At 39.6% G+C, this 25,548-nt stretch overlaps 1 protein-coding gene across 1 annotated transcript in view; it reads left to right on the top strand.

Annotated features, from left to right (window-relative positions):
* The first annotated feature begins 1,822 nt into the window (after positions 1-1,822).
* The window catches only part of insyn1 (inhibitory synaptic factor 1), a 42,077-nt gene continuing 18,351 nt past the window's right edge, over positions 1,823-25,548 (top strand). Inside the window, exon 1 of the mRNA XM_062419984.1 lies at positions 1,823-1,909. Within this exon, the coding sequence (XP_062275968.1) occupies positions 1,838-1,909 (72 nt within the window). The 5' untranslated portion in view covers positions 1,823-1,837. The remainder of the gene's footprint in view (positions 1,910-25,548) is intronic.

Here is a 25,548-nt window from a genome sequence, read left to right as displayed (position 1 = left end):
AAGTGATGCACAGAAAAGGTGAGTAGACGTGTGTCCTGGTGTGTGTGTGTGTGTGTGTGGAGGTGAAGCAAGAGATGCATTTTAACTCCAGCTAAAAATCGTCAACACAGTTAATCCCTGCCTGTTTCCATCCCTCTCTGAGTCTCCTCCACTCTATTGTTGTTGCATTTTATGCTGTTATGAGATAGAAAAAGAGCGAAAAATATGGAGGAAGGGAGGATGAGACATCAGAGAATAAGTGATTGCTTTCCTTCCCGTCTGTCCAGGTGCCATGTGTGATTGGCCAGCACACCCTGTGGCAGTGGCATTGCCCCGGATTTGGCGAGAAGCTCTCCCCCCTGCTTGTTCTCCGAGGCTCCTCTGGGAAGCTTTCATGGGATTTATCTCGTCCTGCTGGATGGCACAGAGCTTTCTGCCTCTCTGAAAAGAGTCCACGGAGAAAACACACACTACACGGATAAGAAGTAAAATAATTATCCAATCACAGCACAAGAAGGCAGACTGGGTTCCCTTAGCAACAACTGAAGGAGAGAAGAGAATCCTTTTCTCTTTCTGCTCCCTTGGTTTTTGGGCACACCCCTGTGGACTGCTGTGGGTCAGTGTTTGCGAGAGGACTTGAGGAGAGGAGTGTTGTTGCATAAGACGAGCTGCAACCCAAATTCCAGGGGAAGGTGCTCTCATTCGCCTTCTAGCCCCCTTGTAACTGTGTCTCATTGACAACCATGATTTTTTTGTTATCCCTCTACGAATTCTCATCACAAGTCACGTTCCGCTGGCTTAGAAATCAATTCATTCTGATCCCACGCCACCTGGAATAAGCCCTGCTTTGGGGGAGAGTTAGGACGTTCTTTGAAAGACCCACACCCCTCCACCTACCTTCCTCCCTTTGACGGACAAGAAATGAAGGACAACATGATTAAGTCATCATCTGCAAAGAAAAATGGATGCGAAGCCAAGTTTATTTTGATGCAAGTTTCTTGTTGAGTCCTTTTTTTATTTTTCCTGTCCTCCTTAGGTGGAAACGCCACACTGCACAGAGGAATATCCCCATTTTTCCCAAACAAGAGCTGTTCTTTCTCTCATAAAAGACAGTAGCCTTCCCTGAGGGACTGTATTTTAGAAGGCAAATCCTGTCAACCAATCTCTGTTAACCAATAACGGAGAAGACAGAATTTTGAAATTTGAGCCTCTGCTGGGAGTTCTATTTTTCTATCTATGTTGGATAGTTTACTCTACAGAGGGGTCAATATGAACCCCTTTTCTGCTTTCACTTTTCTATGTTAGCCTGCCATTATGTTACTGTGTCTTTCACAAGTAATAAAGATTGTGCAGGACAAGTATAGACAGGCGTTTTAAATAGCATCTCCTCGGGAACAATTTCAAACATACACACTGACACATGAGATGAGTTGGCTCAACACGATTATGTAAGAATTTCATTCCAGCTTTAGCCCATGTATTTTGCCTCTTTCCTTTCCATGGATTTATTGCGTTTGACTTTTCCCATGCTCATTTTCTCTTCGTTTTTGGATGCGTCTACCAGAAGGCATGGATGTCCGAGTGTGACCCTGTGCCGAGTGTGCGGGCGAGGCAAGGTGTTTTGGCTGCCAAGGTGCTTTTAAGATGTTGAGGTCTCCCTGCGTGGCCGGGGCCCCTGTTCGGATCAGTAGCACTGAGGCTCCTTGTAGCCAAAGACATGGACCCCGACTCGGCTCCCCCACGCCCTCAGCCTGTTGGCCACTGGCCCCACGTCACCCTGTAAAGGATGTCCCTCAGCAGAGCTCCGGCCCGGGACACCTCTGAGACCCCCAGCCCGAGAGAACGCATCCGCAGCCACATGAAGATGGTGATCGACCAGCTGGACGGCATTCTCAAAGAGCTCAAGGATGTGGCCAAGGAACTCCGGGAGGTGAGGTTCAAACTCATCTTACACAGATCAGGTTTTTGAGGATTTATGTGCATCTGAAGAAGGATGCAATTAAGTGTAACATTCTTTTCACAGCATGGAGATTTTGATTAAGATTTGAAAGCGATGAGATCTCACTTTTTTTGTTTTTGTAGCAGGGGGATATTGTTGATTACAATGGCAATGAGGCTGTCTTCCTTTTCCAATCAAACAGTCGGCAATACAAATGTCCTTCATGTGTTCAGTGGTGTCTTGTGGGAGGTACAGTCAATGTGAAGGGCTGTTGAAAAGCAGCACAGCCAGGCTGAAAGGATACACAGAGGCAGGCTTGAATAAGATACAAGACTTAGCACTGCAATAGTTATATAACCATTTTGTTAAGGATCAGCTGGATTCCTACTGTATTTTTGAAACTGCCATGGTAACGCTGGGAATCTGTGTGTGTGTGTCTGTGTGTGTGTACAGTTTGTTTGAACAAGAATGAAGAAAGAAATAAAATGTATGTGTGCATGTTTTATCCATGAATATACAGATAGGTGGGCTAAAATAATGTTTGATGAGAAAAATATGCGTGTGATGGGCGATAATCGGAGTACTTTGTTCATGTGTGTGAATATAAAATGGCCCTCATCATCTCGTTGGGATTTTCCCCCTGCAGTGTCCTCAAAGCTACAAGCTCTTCTGGCAAAGCTCCTCCAAAAGAAAGAGATAAAGGCAGATAGCGAGACAGAGACAAATGAAACCAAGAGCAAACAGTTGTGTCTAACCATCCCACATCCTCCATGTGCATCCCATGATAAGTCTCCCACCTGCTTCTGATCAGGGATGTGGAGCAAGTGTATATGTGTGTTTTTAAAGGTGGTGAGGAAGTGAAATGGTGGATGTTGGTACATGTAATGACCTGAAGGAGGAGGAGGGTTTTAAACAGCCGTGGCGAACCCCCACCCCCCCACCCCCCACTCACCACGCTCTACTTTATGTACTTGCACAGCTGGAGGTGCAAGGGCACAGCTCAGAGTGCACCTTCTCTCTGGTGAAAAGGAGAAGCCGACCCGTGCGCGGGAGTGATTGATGATTATGGGACAACTGCAAGTGGAATAATGCTGGCTGGAGCTATTTATAAACAAAAACACAGCCTGTGCCTCTGCCAGCTCCAACGCATATTACCATTCTTATCCCAGACCCCATTACAAGGGGCTCTGCACAGTGGCTCAAATGTCATTTTTTATTGGGAGAGCACAATCCCACATATTGAAATGGCCAGGAATCATATTAGCTGCAGTGGCACTCATAATGCTTGTATCAATATCCTGCAATTAACTGACCTGCGAGATTGCAGACTGTATCAAAGGGAGATGAAGAAACAGAATCAGTGTAGCGCCATCAGATGCATGGAAGCCTAATGTTCCATAAAATATCTCATTCTTGGCCACATGAAAGGAACAACATAATAGATAACAACTGTCACATAAATAAATGATGAATTGCCATGTGAATGTAGTGAAATAAATAACTCAGTGAAGAAGCAGTAATGACTGATTATCACCCACAAGGTCTTTGGGGAACTGGAGATACTGCAGTGCTCTCAGGAGTTAAAGCTGACACTCCAAATCACATCGCTGCTCAGAAATGAAGATACTACTGGTCTGTTACTTTACACAGTGCAGTCTCATTGTCCACTAGATGCACACAGCCAGTTGGTCAAGAGCTGAATCCAAAAAGTGATTAAAACACCTCATTCCAACCACTGATTAGTCACACTGCAATACAATCTGCCAAAATAGATGCTTTGTCTGTTGCCTCAAAGGTGCATATATTGTATATTGCAGTGCTCATTTAAAACATTTAGTACATACCTCTACATGAATAGAAATGTGAATTTTGGGGGGATTTTCTAGTCAAGTGTCAACTGTCTGGTCTTCATAGCTTTATGCAGAAACAATTAAAATGGATGCAGATTTTTACTGCAGTGAATAATACTTCCATTATGAGATTTAAAAAGTTGTAGTTGTTTATTTCATAAATATTTGCAGCCCCATGGAAAACTATAACAAATCCTAAAGGGAATCTCACATCCACATGCTCAAAAGTGGGTGACAAAGAAAACATTTTAAATTAATTTTATAGACTGTCTTGGCTTGTGAGAAGTCCAGAAGAAGGCATCTCGAGCTGTTGTTAACATAGAGGGGGATGTCCAATTTACTTAAAACATGAGAATGATACATCCCCAATGTCTTCATATGACTATATATATATATATAAATAAGCATCATTAATAAGGTAATAAACTGAATGCGTTTATAAAGATGGTATAGACCAAAAAACAAAGACACACAATGAAAACAATAATAATTGTCCTTTGCATGGACCCACTCTACCCCAAAGTAACTTGCTTTCCTCTAAAAGGCTCAGGAGTCTGAAAAAAGGGGTCACCCATGGGTCTTACTTTCTTGTCTGCCAGAATTCATCATCCTCATTGCTAAACATCCCTTCCCTGGAGGACGTGAGCCCAACTCACATCCTGAATGCTGCCAAAAATATCATTTTACCAGAGTTTGCATATCTATAGGGAACACTCACTGCAGTCTAATCGAACCCTGTGGTGAACCTACTGAGATGTCTGCCATTAAACTTAAATCACTGGCGCGCCCTGGCAGCCTGCTGGTTAACATGCATGTATGCCATATAACCATAATGTCTTAGTTTGATTCTGTGTCATTCTTCATTGTTTCTTAAGACATAGCAACAATTTGGCTTCAATAATCTCACATTCTGCATGCTCATGCCTATTGAAATTTTAGACACTCAGCAGTCAGTCATTTTGAGAGAACATGAGACATGAGCAGTGATGAATGTTGAATTTAAAAGCATTATTAAGGAAACTCCTATTCAATGATGTGAGGCTTCTTTCAACTCCTCACAGCATACAGAATTTTTTTTAAAGTCTATTGTTTTTCCTTCCTGGTACTCTGGTCCAAGGGTATGTTAAAGCTGTTTATGTATCTTATCTGATACTGTGGTAACTGCATTAATCTACATTCCATAGAACTAATATAGCAGCTAATAATGTCACTTACAATATAGAAACTGTTGACACCTAAATTCATCTTTTCTCATTTGAAATTCTAATCAACAGACATCTTGGCAACCCATACTACACAATTACCTACCCACAAGGTTACAGATTAAAACACATATAAATGAGAAGCCATCTCTTAAAGTATGAATTGACCTCATTATACCGAAACAAATCTATATAATCTATATTTGTATAAAAAAAAAAACATTTCAAATTGAAGTATGTAAAGTTTCACTGTCGCCTATCCTCACTGCACCATGCTGTCAGCAAGTAAATCTCATGTCAAAGAAAAATAACAAAAAAACTCAGAGCATGAGTTTTTCAAGATTGCTCCTTTCAAAAGCCTATTACAGTCAAATGCAGCCTGTCTTAGTTGTGAATCCTATTACAGGCTTCATGACAGGTAAAATGAGAAGGATATAAGGAAGGTCATCGGAAGGTAATATACTGATAAAGTATTCCATTTGTAATAATACTACTGGCAGGAGTGGCAACTCTAGAGGAAATAATTCATTTAGGCATCATGTCAACCTTGGACTTACAATTCTGAGGATAAACAAGGAAGAAATGGCACCCAACGGAATTTAAAACACCCTCTGAAATTTCAAATGTTGTGCTGTTCCTTTTGCTAAAATGGAATTTCACTAAAAAAGGTGGGCAACTAAGGAAATCTAAGAGTGCACTCATGTTGGTTATTAGAGAGATACAGAGTGGGAAATTGAAAGAATTTAATGAAGCGCTGAAGGAAAAATTTGTGACAGGAGAAGAGGCAGTGGCATGGATTGGGGGGGAAGGGGTTGGCAGTGAGTTTCACATCTTTATATGAAACTAAACAGGGATGATGGACTGTTATTATGTGGAAGTACTTATTATGCAGAATCATACGAGGAGCAGACGATGCGACACGTCTGTGCTCGGTTCAAGACAAATGAACACTGGAAGACAATCAGGACTCGTAGAATAAAGCTCCGAATGAGAGGAGCGAATATAAGCTAGACAAAGAGCAATTATCAACAGCAGAGTACAGCACATTCACGACACTAGCCTCTATTAGTCAGCCAATGGAGAGCTTGTGGTAGTTATCAGCACATCCTCATCATAATTCTGGAGACTGGCTTACTGTTTCTACTCAGCTACAGGCCTGAAGACAGAGGGAGACAACAGGAAAACACTGTCCTGCAAATGTCAGTTTTTTAGGGATATAGTGATGAGTAACAGCTTTATTAATAAGACTGGCCACTGTACAGTGTTATAATTGTATACTGGATTTTTGAGCATGCAAGACACACTTGCATGCTTTTGAACTACCGAAAATCACAGTCATTGTGTTTTAACTTGTGAGTAGCAGAAAGAGCAGGACTATCAACCATTGCGTTCAGGTGTTCCTCACACTCAACTTTGCACTCTACATGCTTCGTAGTCCACTAAATATGCAGGAGTACTTTAAAGTTACACAGTCATCCTTGGGCACCATGATAGACACAGTGGCACAAATGGGGTGGTCTATTCAATTGATATTCACCAGCTGCTGATCCCATTGGCCCGGCTGTCAAATCAAGGCAATTGTGCTAGAATGGAGTCTGTCAAAGAGAACTGCTATGTAAACGATCTGATTAGAAAGGCAACCATGTGGCGCTCTTTCATGTCTGAGGCATGCTTAAATGCTGCATTGTTTAAAGCCTGCTACTGAGGGAGAGGTATCCAAACAGCTGGGCCTAGATAAGTCAGCCTGTTAGCCAGCCAGTCAGTCAGTCAGCCAGCCAGCCAGCCAGCCAACCAGCGGTGGATCCTTATCAAGACTGAAACCAGCTATGACACATCCATGTTGAGGGGGGAACCACAGTCGCTCTCTGCTGAGGCTACCGCACTCAGCACTGAACCAAATCTATTCCAAACCCAGAGGCAGCCCAAGGGAGACCAACACCAAAATCAAAGGTTTTTTGTTTTTTTTCTGCGGGGGACCATATCCTCTCCTCACTCTGTATTTTCATGCTGCTGCTGCTGCTGCTGAGCAAGGCAGAGAGCATAAAACTACCTACAATGAACATTTAAACATTTAACCATGAGGGACACTCTTGGAAACACTACCACTTTTACTCAAGATGTATGATGATAGTGTATGACAGGGTGAAACTGTACACAGAATTCACAGTTTGGTATGTACCTCGGTTTTAAGGTCAAGGTTTAGTATGTTTTCGGTACAGCAAAGAAAACCATACAAAAAAAAATAGAAGAAAATAATAATGTACTGTATCCATCCAACAATGGCTAATTGACCATAACTATTACTGAAACAGCTTAGTTGCACTGCAGTGGAAAAGGAAAACAACCTTTCTGTTCAGTGCTATGAGTCAGGACACCTGCTGACAGCTGTTTTATGATGATTTATGGTCACTCAGAACTGGTTCTTACGACGTGCTGCCCACCCACATTGGAAATCAGATGTGTTTATAGTCTTTCCAAACAGCTTCACTTAAATGTGGAGTGAAAAAACTGACCATCACAGAGAGAGGAGGGGTACAGGGAGATGAGATAACATTTAAATATGGAGATAACATGATAGATAGAGTTAAGAACAAGTACACTTCACAAAACATACTAAAATAAAAGCATTATAAATAAAAATACAATTAATCCAACTATTAAATATGACTTGATATGGAAAAATATCACTTGGCAAGAAATTGCGGTACTTTCTGTTTGTCCAAATTAATATCTACAATCAGAAATTGCAATCAGTCACAAAACTGTGTACTAGTGGATCATTTCCCACAAAGCAACCATTTCGACTTGGCTGTCAGTTTTGTGGGTTTACAGCCCATCTGACTACAGCCCAGTGATCTCCATTGAGGATGGCCCAGCCTGTTTTCCACTGAATCCATTTACTTCAGATTAAGGCAGAGTTTGGCCCATGGAGTCGCCAACCTGTGAACATGCCGACAAGCTGTCCTTGCAGGCCAACAACACTCAGTGGGCAAAGCTTAACGCTTAGCGCAGCCACTCACAGAGGAAAGTACCCTTCAACCTGACATACCTGGGCCAAAGGGTTTCTTCTCATTAAAAGCCATTTGGAAGAAATGATAAGTACCTGCCTGCTGTGTCTGTCAATTTGTTCCTCCTTGCCTGACCTCTTTTGTGTGTGAAAATTAAATTCCTAAATTAAACTTGGTGGCGTGCCTCCAGCAGAGTTCTCTTTGCTCGGGAAAACAACAAGAACAAGGTACCTCAAGCCTTATCTATTCTTCGCTGAATACAAAACACCCTGCCATCTCTACACCTGTGTTGCTGCCTTAAGCTGAGCTCTACATAAATTTGTCCATTCTTGGAATGAATCAGATGCTCAATTATTCTCAGGACTGATGGAATACTGCTTTGGGATTTGAGTTAGGGTCTCAGATCATCTCTTGGTAGAAGTCATTAAAATGTTTCTGACCTGGCCACAGTCATGGCTCATGTTTTCCAGTTCAAATCCATCATGGTGACCTGACTGACTAACGGATAAGCCGATACAAATATAACCCATCTCTGCTTTAATGAAAAGAGGGGATATTTATATATCTTGTGCAGCTTGCAGTAATAACAATATTAGAATCATATTTAAGTCATAGATCCCCATATTAAAAACGTAAGCACTTTTGAAGAGTTAAAGAATTGGAGAGAGGACTGAAAGGAGAGCAGGATCTAAGTAGGGAGGGAGCAGCAGTAAACAATGGGTTAAGACTTTAGCGGCATCTAACCTTGAGAGCTGTGGAGAGAATAAAACTGCACCACGCAAAGCATTCCCCTGAGCCTCTTTTACCTGGCTCTGCTGTGGAGCTTCAGCTTCTTTAGGATGCAGCCCCAGCATATTGACTAGCCCATCATGCCTGTAAAACCCACTGGATTAGCTGGCCCTTTGAGCTCTGCCTCTCTGCGCGAACCCTGCACTCAGCATAGACTGTAATGAGGGGCTTTAGGTTAGACCTCTGCTGAGGCAAACACTCCAAAAATTGCGCTCGTCATGCTCATTGATTTTTATCAACTAACACGCCTACTTTGGGCTAGTTACAGATAAAACTGTGAACATTTTACCATGCATGTTTGTACTTTGTGATTCAGCCACAAACCCTTTTGCTTGTCCCTAGGCAAAGATGGAGCTGAATAGGATGAAAAAGAGAGTTAAAGGCAAAGCAAAGGAAGACAGAAAATGTGTGAAAGAGAGAAAAAGAGAGAGATGAAGGGTGGATGGAGATAATGGTTTCTCCTGCTGCACAGAATTGCGACAGACTGGGTGGAACAGCTTAGATCAATTGTTGCAATTGTGCTCGTTCGTGGGCGTGTTTAGGATTGTTTTGGCCTATCTCTGTGCTGTGAATAAAACCAGTAGGCTGTAGTTAATGGTGTGAAAAATGGCATCCATCGAAGTGCACAAGCAGCCTCCAAGAATAGCTACATCATTTCATTGTGTCAAAGCATACTGTACGCGCAGGGGCAGCTTGCTCTCCATTAGGCCATCAGACTGTTATTTTTACCAGGTGCAGACTCACATTTTTAATCGGAGTACAAATAACACGCAAGTCGTAATTAATAATGTGATCTGATTTTGAAAAGCTGATACATTTTCCTCCTTTCCCGTAGCCTGTGAAAGTGTTCAGGCAGCGCGTGCCAACCCACTCACCAGTGCAGCAGCTTAATCTAGCTACAATCTTTGGAACTGTGTTATACTGAGGGATCATCAGAAGGCTTTTTTTGTCCTTCCTTTTATTTTTAGCTGTAGTCTGTGATGCATCATAAATCAACCCAGTTTCAAATGAGATTGTTCAGTGTTAACCAGCCGCAATAGTTGAACTGAGATGGTACACACTCAAACATCTGTCCCCCCCCTCACTTAAAAAAAGCTTTCAAAGAGATTTCAAGTGTATGCAAACAGTATGTTCATCCTGACAGGTAATGTTAAGCAGGTGCTCACAGATACTGGTGGCTTCTTGGTGCTATGAAGAAGAAGAATAATAATAAGAATAATAAGAATAATAATAAGAAGAATAATAAGAATAAGAATAAGAATAAGAAACAGAATATGTAGTGACCAACACATTCACTTGTAAATGCTATGAATACACTGCATCTAAGATATCTGAACCATGTCAAAGAAATAATGAATCTGATAATTTGTTCGGTGTGGTGAGAAAAATTGCTAAAAAAGAGTGTGAAAAGTGTGACAACTTATAAGACAATGACTCACTTCTGTGGCTCTAATTCAGGCATCACATCTGTAATGTTGAAAAGTTGGGTGAAGGAGAAAATAATCAAGAAGGGCTTCTCTTATAAGGATTATATTACTGAACTACTGTATATATCTAAACAGAAATGGACAGATATGTAGCACATTTGTGACAAAAATGTGAAAAAATAATAATATGCTAGTTAATTTCAAAGTAATATTAGTTTATTTACTCTCTACTATTTCTCTACTATTGATTTAATCATTTCTATGGATAACAGAATGGTGTGTGGTTTCTTGACTTGCTAGGTAATGTTAGCACCTACAAGGGTAGTGAGACGAGTTTGAAGCCTTTTTGTATAGTATAAAGGTTCTTCAACAAAGCCCTTTATTATACAGTATAATGCCAGAGCAGTTGAAAATACTAGATTTTGACATACCACCCTATTGTAACAGCTCACACTCAATCTAATGAAACAGAAACATTCTACAGAACTGTATTATTCTGTGTTCAAGTCAGTGATAGAACATTTGTCAGTGATGCAACGTAATTACAATAATTAGTATACACCCTGGCAACTTGTAGAACTAGTGCAGTTGTACAAGTCTTTGTCATTTATTATAGGGTGTATTTATGGTTAGAGTGTAGAGTGTGTGAAGCGTTTCATAAAACATTTCATGGTATTATGAAGAATTAAAATGTGCTTCCTGTTTACCTTACTTAGAATGTATATTGGTAGTATATCTCAAAACACAAATGTCCAATGATTCTTCAAGGAAGTTGTCAAAGTTAGTGCAGACTCTGGTTATTTATTACTAACCCATTTCCCCAAGTATAATTTCTTTGTGTAGTGGCAAAACAGCACACACAGAGGACAAATAAGGACGCACTGCCACCAAAAACTCATTTTAAGGGACTATAAATTTTGGCACATCTGCTAGGTTGTTTTGTCTTCACTTTAGACAGACTGTTTATGGATTGTGTTGGTTTTCAGACAGCAAAACTGGAGATAAAAATTTGTTTTCTACATTGCAAACTTTTTTAATGATCTCATCTGCATTGCTTCTAAAATAGCGTTACGCACATAACATTATAGCAGTATGTGCACAGTAAGTGCTTGCAGGTTTGGGATTTTTGATGGTTACATTTTCACATTTTTAACCTCACATTTATACTAGACTTTAATTTTCACAAAGTGACTTCTACAGCACAATGACAATAGTGCACAGTTACAGAGAATGATGCCTCACTTTATTTTCTATGGCAGAATTTGGATGGATGCAACTGTGCAAAAATTGTTAAAGATGAACATACTGCACAGTAGAGATAATGGAAATAACATTAGAACAATGAAATGATTCTTCCGTGAAACAAGGAATTTAAGTAGTTTTAGTAAAGTTGCTATCATAAACACTAATAAGAAATTGTTTATTTTACTGGCTCAATTTAGAGCAGCTGTGGTGTTCTTTAGACAGCCATACGGCACCAAATTTGCAACAGATGCTCAGAAAGGAATTACTGTAAATAAAACTGGTTTAAATTCTTAATTTAAATTTCAATCAGCAACTAAGTTAAATGTTACAGACGAACATCCATATGCTTTATGCTGTTAGAATCATCTCAACTCCTTTTCCTCCAAGTTTGTGCTTTCTGATGCCAAAAGTACTAAATGTTCATATTTCCAAGTGTTAGCCAGTAAGTTGACTGATTTTCAAGGATATTTTGTCCTGATTTAAGCCTCTCAGCCCAAGTTCCTAAGGAGCTCTAAATAATGCTTAGATTTAAGGTTTTGGGGTTAAAAATGGCTTGTGGAAATTTAAATTTGCAGGGCTTGTTAAGGACAATGTACAGCCTGCCATACAAGACAACTTCAGGGAAATAAATTCTCAGTGTGTATGAATGTATTTGCATGTAAGAGTGGTATTTTGAGGGTAATGTTTCATTTTGTTTTGCCTTGGCTCAAAACAGCTGTTCACAATTTATGAAATACTGCGAGAAATAGACACAGTTGCAAGTGCTGGCACCTCTAGGGGTTAGCTAAATTTGCAGTCATTCAGGTGTCAAATTTGCATTCAACCAATTATTGTGACTGCAAGATCACACATTTCTGTTGGGAATAATAGACTAATAGAGGTAATGCACCTTGCCATGACTTGCCAAGACTCTAGAAATGCCAAAACATTAGATTCTCTTACTGGGATTTGTTTCTAATCCACCTAATTAATGCCAACTAGACAGACATCCATTTAAGATTTAAATGTCATTAATTACTTCACTTTGTGAGGAGACTGTCTGTCTGAATATTTAAGCAGGGTGTCTGAGCATGGCCCAAGGTGTCATAGTTATTCTACATTGTGGTCCTGAGCTGGACCTGTCTTATTGAATGATTTTTGTTTTCACTTATTATTCAAATTAACATTTAAATTTCACGATAGACAAGACTGGTAGTCTACAATAAGTCTTTCCACCTTAAAGTCCATGGAAACCCATTCTCTTTATTAGTGTCTTACTATGAGTTGGGTCCATCAGGAACACACAGATTTGTGCCAAAGTTACAACTTTTTAGGTTATTTTACTTGAAACATTTCTGTATTTGTTTTGTTTTCTGCGCTCTTGTCATTGTTAAGTTGGTGGGGCTCTGTTGGAAATGATGTCACATATCAATCACGATTTAACACCTGAATCAAAATGTGATGACAGTTGGGGGTTGTTTGTTTTGACAGTTGGGGGTTGTTTTTTTCTGTTGCCAGTCTGTGGCCATTTTCTTTTCATCCACGTCCCTTTGGCGGGAGATGCAAAATGTTAATTTCACACATTGCGGTCAGCTAAATCCGATCAAACCAAAGCCAAACAATTGGCTTCAATACAATCAATTGGCTGAGATGTGGAGTGTTAAACTGTCAATAAATATACAATATAAATATATGTAAAAACAGAATTACATAATAATATAATATATTTTATTTTATTTTTCCAAACTTTAATTAATTATTTAGTCATTAATATTCAATTTAGAAATAAATACTTAAGATATAAAACTTTTTTCACAGGCTTTTAGTAATGTAGAGTTTTTGGTATGGACATTACCCTGCCATAATGTGTCCACCTAAGTTTTGCAGACCTAGTTAAGAAAATGGTGAATTCTGCAACAATGCATCATGGACAACTGTACTTAACCCATGAATCATGAAACGTTATCATTTACACTGAAACAAGCCAAAAGAAACAGTAACACAGAGGGCTGCATTAAGGAATAACACCTGTTCACTCAGGAGGCATCTTTCTCTTTGCATGCAGGAAGTTAGGTGCATAAATGTCAAATAAGAGACTTTTGACCACGCTTCTATTGTTTTCTATGCTTTGGTATTTTTTCTTTCATTTGCAACATTTCTTCATTTTGTATGTAGTTTTGGCTGACAAATATTACTGGCAGTGTCTGATTTTGTTGGGGATGTTATCCAAGGGGAAGCAGCCCATCCAACATTGAGCAAGGTATGAGCCAGGAAGTGATGGTGGAAGAGGTGTTGAGGCTACAGGTGAAACTTGGCCATGATGATGGTATACTTCCAGTGTGAATTCAGCGGCGGTTGGTGTTTCTGAAGAAGAAAACGTTTTGCTCAGCTGATTATAAGTGACCTTTGTCATAATGATGTGTTTGTCCATGTTTCCCCACAGCCACTGTGATTCCCAGTAAAGGGCAGTACCTTTAAAATCTCTGAGTCTTAGTTGTAAAACCACTAAGTTTAACCATGTCGAGTGTCTTCAAAGACAGCTTCTTTTGTTTCTGGAATCTCCCCCTCCCTCTTTCTCTTGTTGCCTTGCACAGGCAGCTCACACTCTGCCAGTGGCACGGCATGGATGATTGCCACCACTGTTACTGGCAATAGCCTGACAACGCAGCATCTAATGCAGGGCAGGGCAAGATGAAAGACGCACAGCAGAGAGTACAGGATAATTATTCAGACACACAGCTAAGAGCAGACAGGGACAGAAACATGTCAACAAACTGTTTGGGTGATTAATATTTTTGTCATCTGCTCAGTCACCTGTGCAGTTGTCAGTTTACGGCCAAGATGATGAAGTCTAAGATTTCTGACTTTTATGCAAAGTAGCGATACAGCAAGGTCTATGAGGGTGAAAAATATAATTGGACTTTTTTGGTACGCTGTTATCTCAAGGATATTAACTTCGGATGGGGCTTCAGGTTGATGTGAGTTGCGGTGGACCGTATGCTGCAGGTTCTGATTAGAGAGAAAAACCTTAATGATAATTATGCAAAAAGCAGAATGGAGAAAAAAAATGGATTTAATGATGAGCATGCATTAGCAAATTCCCAAGGTTAATAACCTTCTGGACTGTCTTCTGTTTCCAATATTGTGCAGTGTCTGTCATTCCATATATATTTTAGGGGGAAATTATACTGATGGTTCTTATACTCTATACAGTATTCAATATATGATATTGTGTGGATTCCTGGTAATGACCCTGTATTCCTGTGGTATTTAAATTTCTGTATTAGTATCCCCTGCTGTCATGAGCACATGATACCAATTCATTTCAATGTAAAATACAGTTTGTGAGTGAATCAGAGTGTCACATGGGCACACTGATTAGTGGCTACGTGCTTATTGTTGTGCTCCAGTAAACACAATTGTCAGTGATCGCATGTGGGAGGCCTGTGGGAAGATGTTTCTGTTCAGACGGCTGTATGATTATTAAAAAATGATCTGATCAACCGTATCAAACTGCTAACAGACCGGGAATTACCATTAACCTCTCTAGCTGGTTGTTATACCCATCTATTATATGACAATGCATCAGTCTGGCAACACCAACATAAAGATATGTCAAAGATAAAACCAGTATTATATAATGAGATATATTTAAACGCAAGTAATAACAGATTTCCAAGTTACATAAGGTGGACAAAATGGATGGCGTATTATGACGTGTAATGTACAGAAGGTAGTAAAATGAATTGGATGTGTTTAAGCAACATTAATCAACTAAAGCTAGTAATAAACTAAGCAGAATACAATGCAATATAATTAATTGTACCATTATACCATACAGCTTATCCCATTTTAGGCCCTCATAGGAAAACTATTTGGTAATTGTAAGCGAGGACACTATTTTCTGACGTATAATGTCCAAGAGCAAAGGATAACTCTCCCAGCGTTAATTGAAACTCTAATTATAACACTACTACAAGGTCAGCTGCATGATTTATTTTATCAATTTAAAGATAAAGATCAACACAAGAAGCAATTTTAAAGATTGAATTGATGGTCATCTTCAACCTTTCAATTGAAACTTGCAGGAGGTCATACATTCAATCTTAATTGAAATGAATACAGTTTGATTGACTTCACTGTATGAAGTACTTCCATCACATTCTTAAGGTTCACAGACAAAAACACACCATACGGTTTGGTGTTCGATACAGCCTGCATTGGTGATCATTAACCATGGTCACGTCCTTATTAAATCTATCATGCAAGACGTGCTAGTCCACATGAACAGGCACAAGAATGCACATGCATGCAGTGTATTCACATCAGCAGAATCTACATTTGCGTGCTGCATGCAGTAAGTCATGTAGGAATGGGCTGAAGAGTCTGATAAGTAATGCTGCTCCAGTGTCCTAAATTCAACTATGACTCATAGTTTTTGACGCTCCCAGTGAGTGTTATCCATTGGAAATGATATGGTTGATACCATATGGTTGATACACTAAGTTATTGTAACTTTGTAGTTGTTTTGGCAAGTGACACACAAACAAATTGGATATCAAATTATATTTCTGTTGTGCTTTATTCATATTTTAAATGATTTTTGTATGTACAAGAGCTAAGGTAGGTTAGTATTCCAGTTGTCAATGAATGTGGTGTGATGATCAATACATTGTGTGTTCCAGTGTGAAGAAATAAGTGTTTTCAAATTGTGTTTGACCAAAGACTTAAGGTTAATCATGGCTGCAATGACCCTCACAGAGCGAAACTTGTCAGGCACAACCCCATAAATCATAGTGCCCAATATGTAGCTTGAGGTTTATTACCAATTCTGTGTGCATCTGTGACTTGCCAAAAGGCAAACTATGTGACTAATTGACCTAATGTTTAGAGCCTATCCTTGAATTGCTTTAAAGCCATTGACATGGATTAGAAGGAACAATAGAGCAGACTGGAGCTGCAATAGTGACCTCCAGAGTAGCTATCAAGGTCATAGCTGGAATTACAACTCCTAGAGTCAGCTGTTCATGTTGGCAAAGAGGGCAGCTTGATGGAGTGGTTTGCCCACCGTCAGGACTTTCAGAGTCAGGTGAGGGTGAAGACACACAGGTCATCCATTGTTGGGTTTGAGTGGGGAAGCTTTTGTCAGCACAAAACAAATAGGACAGCAGGGCATCCGACGGGCGTCGCAGACTGGTGTCTGTATGTGTGTGTAGGAAAAACATTTAGAGACTGAGAATCAAGAGATGCGACGGAGAAGGAGGAAGAGAGGGAGCCAGGAAGTGAGAAGGAGGGAGAGAGAGAAAGAAAGAGAGGCAGACAGAGAGAAGGCTTATCTCTTGGCCTGCAGACAACAGTTCTTTTTCAGAGCTGGGGCTGTGTGCACAGGGCCAGGGGGGAAGTGTGTTCCTCTTCGGGCTGTGTGAGCCAGAGGGTCAGCAGTTCATCCCATAATTCTGTGGCTGCAAGTTAGTCGCAGATGCACGACAATAAAAATGTTTTTAAAAACTGGTAGTATTTAACACCTGTCATTCCTGCATCTGTACTGGGATCTGACTAGAGCGGTTGTTAGTCCAAAATAATTTGAAGGGTTCATAAAGGAGAATGAAAGATTTTTCTTTATCCATCTGAGTGCTTGTACTTTTTTAAGAAATAACTTTTTTTTTAACTGATGCTGGAATATCAGAAGTCCTTTGCCTCTACAAAGCATCAGATCCATCTGTCTTGTGTCACTATTGCTTTGCAGAGTCATTTGTAACAACCAAAAATAGCTTTGGTCTACATTAAGTCAATGACATCTGCTATGACCTAAATGGAGGCAATATTAAATGGGCTGTGAGTAGCTAAATTTGTGGTGGCACACACTGTTTTCGGTATCTTTATGTCTGAATCATAAAGAAAGGGGGGGGGGAAATCAAGGGCAATGCCTACATAAAAAAAACTAAAAATGCCTTTAAAGTCACAGTATACCAACTGGACAGTCTCTTGCTTCTTTTAAATTGACGTATTGCATTTACAGGGATTAGTGCAGAGCATAATGTGGGAAGTCTTTATTCAGAAATATAATACAATGTAATTTCATTTTGTAAAAAGGGTTTTTATGTGATGGAGTGGTATAGGAGCAGCAAACAATGAGGACATCATTTTCCGGAAAGTGCACATCTGAAATAACTATTTAAATTGGATTTTGAATTAAAAACAAAAGATAATTTTAAAAAGCACTTTTGGGGGCATTTATGGCAATGTATTTTTTTCATCGAAAATTAATCTAAAGATGAAAAAAATATACATATTTTTTAAATATTGCTCCCATTTTCTTTGACTTTACTGCAAGGAAGTGCTGAACTCAGTGTCCCTACTATAGATGACTGGTTAATATTAAACAAAAACTTTCTATTACATATGCAAACAATGTGATAGTTTTTATATATATATATATGTATGAGTATAAAAACATATGTGCAAACAATGGCTCATTATGAAACAATGGCTCATTCTGGCCGCCCCAAATGTGCAAATGACAATATTGATTCCTTATTTTTGTCTTTTGAAACTGCAAACTGACCAAGTGTTTTGGGATAACAGGATCTCACTTTTATATGTCAATAGCACTTAAATTATAATCTGTGTTGGCAAGATGTTTAAATAACTGTTATTAATACGAATAATGTCATTTAAAAATATGTAATGAATAAGGAAATTAGACAGACACTAAAATCTAAATTGCTCATTTAAAACACGCTCATATGTTTTCAATCATGATTACTTAGTGACCATTGAGAAATAACATAGAGTTTATCTTATTATTTCTTATCATTAGTTGTATTTCGAAGCCAACCTAAAATTTATGAGGTCAAATACAGATTCAGCTGTGAACATGACAACACAGCATAAACACGCACAGCAGTCTAAGCAGGCAGCATGTACACTCTTTATGCATAATTATGCATTTTGAGTCACAAAAACGTCCCCAAATCAATTAAGGAAACTCTTTGCAAGCCTGTGAATGAAAGCCATTCTTCCCCCACATGTCCTATGTAAATGAAAACCTAATTTCCCTTCTTATCATACCACTTTGCTCAGATCAATGTACCCTCTCTTTCTGCTTGGGAGCAAGTCCCACAGTGCTTTGTATCCACAGCTAAGTTGCCATTATGATGGGCCACTTTGATTCTTCTAAAGAAGGGATATCATCCTTGCAGAGCTTCATTTCTTAGTCAATGCTGTTCCTAATGATTGTTTTAGAACTTCACACAAAGTGTTGAATAGAAGCTTAATAACAAAAGATAAACCTCTTTTTTTGGATTTAGTTCGACTTTTTTGTCACTGAAGTTCTGAAAAATAGTGTGGTCATCAGGGAAGTCACGTTGCTTTAGATGAATAAAACAGAGTGAGAGCCATGCAGTGGCTTCTAGTTTGAAAACTGTTTCTCTGTACTCCACTTTGACACAAGCGGGAGACAGCATGACCTTTGCACATAACATAGCTGTGAATGTAAATCTCACACAAAATTTTCCATCGCCACTAATTGTTGCCTGCGGCAAAAAAGATTAAAAGATTCTTTTTTTTTTAAGTCTGCCGCTTTGACAACTTCATGTGAAGACTGAATTTGCACTCTGTCAAATGCCCTCTTCACTACTTGACCAGATGCCGCCCATCCAAATACCTGGAGGAGGGTGACACCAGTACCTCTTGCCCAGTCTAATTGCCCAGTCATTACATTGGCAGTTGGACAACTGTTCTGAAACCAAATTCTGCAGGAGAGGAAGCAGGGGCTGGATGGTTTGAAATTCATTCTGACAGTCCCTGCCTGACTGACAGATCGATAAAGGTTGACTGTGGCCTCTCTTCGCCACAGTTAGATGGGCTGCTTGCCCCATCTCCACAGGACTCCAGGGAGGTTGGCTTTGGGTTGGGTTGGGAAGTGGAGAACAGTTCAGGAAACATTTAATGTTGGATTTGAATCTGGCAATAACCGTTGGTGGTCAGGCAATTAGATATACACAGTGCAAAACACAGCCTCATGCTGTTCTCAACCCACTCCTGCCTGCCTGCCTCAGAAATATACATATTTATGAGTTTAAGCTTAGGAAGGAGTAGCAAACCACCCATACGCCATCATTATTTTCATTTGGGTTTTTGTATACAGGTTGTCTTCATGAGTAATAGCTAAGACTTGTGTTAAAACCGACATACGGCATATTAATACTCATTGTTGAGATTGGATCGGATTAATATCTGAATCCCTTGCTTCTCTTTAGATTTGTACATACTAACAAACTTACGGTCAGTGACCTGCAACACCGTGCTGTGCTCTTCTTGCAGTCTTAGTAATGAATTCAAACTTGCTTTTATGCACTTAAACATAGAAAAATGGGTAACAAAGATCAATAAATGCTACTTTTACTTCAAATATGTTTGAAGGATTCATTATTGATCTCTGACTCTAGGACAGCAGTGAGTATCCTTGAGGAAAAGCTAACTTTGTTGCAGATCCTGAAGTTACAAAACTAAACTTTGGTTAACATCTAGCATATCAAAACACTGTAGTATCTGGGTTGTTGCACACAAACTACTAAAGTATGTTGTTCAGCCGAGCCTTACGCCCCTAAACAAACACATAGTTAAATAAATAATGTTCCAGCACTGCAACAGTTTTGCATTGCAATGAGGTGTGCAGAGGTAAATCTGCATACCACCATATTATCTTAGAATGACTGGCTTCAAATGCTCTTGATACTAAAACCTTTGATCCATAAAGATTCATAAATTGGATTTTATTTTCTACTCATGTACATTTCTAAATATGCATGTCCTTTGTCTTGGACTGACAAATGAAAAAGAACAGCAGATCATTTCAGCCTCATCATGTTCTTTAAAAAAAAGCAGAAAAGAAAGAGAAAGAGAAAAGCAAAACAATTGAAGGTTGCCTCGGGTATCATTTCTTTGAGGGGCATCGAGCCATTAAAGACGAAAACAGGCTTCAAGGAAAGAAGGAAAAAGGAGCACTGGCACAGCTAACAACGTCGTCACTCAGCCCACCCACCCACTTCTTACCCTCCTTTTGCACCACATTGTCAAAATAACTGTCAGAAGTGTTTCATGCTTCAGAACTGCTGGAGAAAATGGTGGACTTTGTGGGAGGTGCTGGGTGCTCGCAATATTGAAGACAATAAAGAAAGAAACAATCTGGCAAAGCAGTTCAATTTAGAAATATCATCTATTTGATGAAAGGTGCTCCAGCGAGCTGCCACAGACCGCACCACCGCAAGCCTAAGCAACTATTAACAGCTATACTCCATTTTGAAGCAGGGGAGAATTTTTCTGATGCCAAACCCACTGTAAACTTTTGTGACAGCCAGTGGCTGTATTTTTCATCCATTTTATACGTTATTGGATTTCCTTCCTTTATCTGCTATTGCTGTATTTAGTGTTGATGATTTCCAATGAGAGAGGAAAAATAGGCCATTGGATTCTCTTAATTCACCACACACACTCTGCCCCTGTCATTTAATTGATAGATGTGTGCTCTTTCTTTTTCACTCTCTCTCTCGCTCCCCACAAAGCCATCCATTTATTGCCACTTCCATTACACGAAGCAGAACGGTGAGTTTTTGAGATCAGTGCTGGATATCTGGAGGCTAATGAATTGGGTGGACTGTAGTGTTTGCAGGAGCATCTGCCTTTTACACTCTGAGGGCACTTTCAGAGTGACAATAGAGAGATAGAAAAGCCACCGCTCCTTTGACATATTACATATCAGACACATGACTATTTGTTTCTCTATGTATCCCTATTTATTCCTTCATGAGTGGTCAACTCTTAATTGTATAGCTACAGAGGGAGGCATTTTAATATATACTCTGCATACAAGGGCTCTTGAGGTACATATTTGTTTTCATGTTTATTCATACAATTGATTAAAGTGCCTCTCTAATGCCATGCAACTGAAGAGACTAAAGTATTATTGATGTGCCATCTCTGAGCTGGATCCCAGCAATACAGTAGTAAGGCTGTGCTGGTGTAAATGTGGGCCTTAAGCACCCTGCCAGCTGCACTGAGGCATGTCATTAGAAGCACCCAATCAAGCCCAGACATGGGACTTTTGCCAGAATTGTGGCCAGAGGCAAAAAAACAAATGAACACAACCACAAAAAAAAAACCAACAACAACACAAAACCCACAATCATCGCTCCTCCAGCAGGTACGAGCAGTTCGTTTCTGTTCTCTCAGAGTTGGAAGGGTGAGTCCAGTTCCTTATTTTTTATTGGTTAAATTTAGACCAGTGGCCAGCGCTGCAGATAGAATACTAATCAGACCAGTGCAAAGCCAATGAGAGAGCTGCAAGAGACCCTTTTCTCTTATCCCTCTTCCATTTCTACTGCATTAAAGCTTCCAGGCTTTCAGGACACTGTACTCCTGAACTTACCCTCACCACAAGTTTAACTGTAGCCCAGATATATATTGACTACTTCTCACGCAATTATGAGCAGCATTTAAAACATCCAAGACATTTTAGTGAAACATTAAAGCCACATAATGGGACACCAATTTTCACCACTGGACTATCCAAATAAAGTGTGACCCATTAAATGAATATTTCATATGCATTTTGATGGGAACTAATGGAGACTCTGTAAACATTACCTATTATTTATTGCCCTGCTCACCTACTCTGATTTCAATCCATTTCGCATTAGAGAAACACTTGGAGCCCCAACTAGTCATTTGTTTAAATGTATACAGTAAATTATTGAGTAGATAAAGTATAATCATATGCATAATTAAAGATTTATTGATGGAAAATCGACATTTGTGTTCCTCAATCGATAACATTTCAGGATAGAGGCTATTTCACTCCACTGTTACAGCAGAAAAACCTTTTACAACATACTAAAGAAATACTACAGAAGTAGGTTGTGGTTTAATGGTAGCCCTTAAAATAATATGTCAGTCAAACAAAGCAACATGCAGTACAACTCACACATTGATAATTCATGCTACCGTAAGTGTATGTGAAGCTTTCCTACATACTTATGAGGGAAAATGTCCGTGGGAGTTTTACGGCTCATTTATGACCAACATTTCTGTTCAACATCGATAACACAGCTCCACTCCAAAGACTACAGGAAAAGCTAGAGTAACATTTGTGGCTGACCAAGCACACCAACCCCCATCTTGCTCTCTCTCTCGTTCTCTTTTTTTGCTCTGGAAATGAGAGCAGATGCCAAATGAAACCACTAAGCAGAGCAGTGCTGAAATAAGAAATAGCTGTAACCGGGACACACTGGATGAATATTTAGAGCAATGTACATATTTTAGCATGCCATTTCTTGTCATTCCAGGTCAAAGCAGACCACGCCTGTGCCAGCACTGATTCAACTCCAGGTTTCAGGCAGAAGTGTTATGTAAAAGTACAGCAGGACAGTCCACATAGTAGTGCTAAATAAGCACTGGTAAAAATGTGTGTTGTTTTTCTCAGAAATGAAGCATGGGTTATAAAAGGGCATGGTCTATGGCTCCTGCTGTGTCTCTCCTCCTCCTCACTTTCTTTTTATCATGGTCTCTTAGTCCTTGAACTCCCCTGAGTCAATAGAGACACTCCGCTCTGGGGTCTAAAGTCAGGGGGCTAGAAAGATGCTACCCACGTGTCAGCACTACTCTTGTTTTGGCCTTGGAGAGAGAAAGAAGGGTTCGGAAGGTTAGAATAAGGGCGAGATGAGGGAGCTAAAGACAGAGAAGAGGGAGATTCAGGGTGCTTCATCATCTCCAGTGACAACTGCACACAGAGGGAAGCGAAGTACATGTCCACTAACAATCTGCAACCTTATCCAGCAGGCTGCCAGCTAGCGGTCACCTCGCAGACGTCTGGCCAAGCCCATCTATTAACCCAGAACAGCTGGCCACTTTCCAGCATGAACGAGCACGCTTTTAATTGTGCTTGTGTTCTGGGGGGAAGGAAGGGGGGTTTGCTACAATTACATTTACATTTTGATCATTACCAAAGAGTCTCACCTCACAGGATCACTGCTCAAGAGACAAAGGATGACAACAAACCCTAGACAGAACACCTGCAGTCGTTAAAATGTAATAATTTTTTGTAGGAAAAAAACGTGCTGGTTTAAAAATGTATAAACATAAAATGATGTCTAGTTGTGACTTTTTTCCCTTTAATAACCTTTACACCCCCAACACACATACACACACATACACACACACACACACACACACACACACCTCAGCCGCTGAATCCTGTTGATGCTGCAAAATGCAGCAGCATCTACATAATACAACAAAACTAATTTCCCTGTCTCCTGCTGTTCTTGAGTCCTGAGAAGATGAAAATATTCATTGCTGTTGTCCTGAACACAGCATAATCATCTAGGATTTATGCTTGTAGCTTGTATCAAATTAATTGTGCATGGAGTGAGGAGGGTCGAGAGAATATCTCATAGAAATGGATTTCACCATGTCATCATGCAATAGCACAAAGTAAAAACTATATCTCTTGTTTCTTTTCAAAGTCCACATCGCTGCTGCCGTCTCTGGAATACAGTACAGAGCAGAGATATAGTGCGGCATTACATATTAGCTAATTTCCAGGCTTGTCAGAGTGGTGTAGAGAGCGTTGGTATGCAAAGCATTTACATTGAAATGGCTACGCAAGCCAACATATGATGAGACTGCTGCCTTAGGATTATCCAGTGGCTTTGAAGTTTTCGGTTAGTGCAGTGGTTACTTGTGCTTTAAACGCTTAAGAGTCATGATTCATACGGTCATGAGGTTAGACTTGTCAGGAATTACCGATGGAGGGCTACACATTTTCTTGGATAATAAAAAGTGCAAACACCTAATCTCAGCCAAACACGGACACATCATCTGTGATGTTGCTCATAGGTTTCAGAAAGGATGTTTTGAAGTGATTAGTTATTAGTTAATTGATACTGTTATTTTCATAGAGCAGAAAACTCAAAATGTGGGCAAAGGCACAAAACCTGAGGTAGTTGGAGTTTTCTTATTGTCCATGACATTTTTTTAGAGCCAGCAACTATAGAGCTGAAGAACTGCATTACTTTTACACTGGGTTCAACAATCAGCTATAGTACTGGTCGCTTGAGCACCATTATCTCAAACACTATTAACCATCTTTGTAAATTAGTATTATCACCCTCTCCCCATGAATTACATATTTCTTTTAGCCAGACTCATTTATTGCCGTATAGTGAGATTCCCTGTCTCCACTGAAAAATATAAGTTCAATATGATGGAGCCTGTGGTGATTTAATGTATCTCTGGAGCACTATTACTAAAGCTGGTGATCAACTATGTCCTAACACAGTTCATATGGTTTGACTTTGTGAGGCAAATAACATATCGCTTTGGCATGATAACATGTTTGTAACTTGAAGGACCTTACTTGAGAATGTTTTGTTAGCATGCATGATCTTTACATTGGAGCTGTATCATTTTCTATTTGAGCAGTTTTGAGCAGCTAGAGTACCATTCTCAAAAGTATTAGATAAGAAAATGTAGAGGATATTGTATCATTTACCTTTGCTTCAGTCTTGTAGATTAGAATTAAAAAGAAATAATCAGCATGCTTCCAATTAAAAGTCTATGATTATAATTTCTAATGTGCAGCTACATCATAGAAAAGAATTCATTATAAAAAATTCTGTAGTAATATCAGTTTAGGAACAACCACATTTACTGCATTTCTAAGTGTTTGAGTGTGGGGATCAGAGACTCCAAATTGGTGTCAGTCATATAGGATCATCCATATAGCACAGGGCTTTCCATCTTCCCCTCAGGCTTACTGGAAAAGCAGTGAAGGCCAGAGGGCTAAACTATTACACTTTGCTTTTAGAGCTGGGGCGATTAGTAGTAAGGTAAATTCAAACATTTTTAAACTATTAGTCAGAGAAAATCACAGTGGCCTCTGAGAAACTGTCATTTTTTAACATTTCATAGACTAAATGATTAATTGCCTCATTGAGATAATAACAGAGAGATTCATTCATAATGAATATTATTGTTAGTTGCAGCTCTATTTGCTTTGTGTTTGAAACTGTCAGGACCACCTTGTTAACTTGCACTATATCGAACTGAGACTGTACTATATTGCACAGA

Source organism: Scomber scombrus, chromosome 1 (assembly GCF_963691925.1).
Source record: "Scomber scombrus chromosome 1, fScoSco1.1, whole genome shotgun sequence".
NCBI classification, from domain to species: domain Eukaryota; kingdom Metazoa; phylum Chordata; class Actinopteri; order Scombriformes; family Scombridae; genus Scomber; species Scomber scombrus.
Note: the sequence above shows the minus strand (reverse complement) of the source record. Positions and strands in the feature narration are given on the sequence as shown.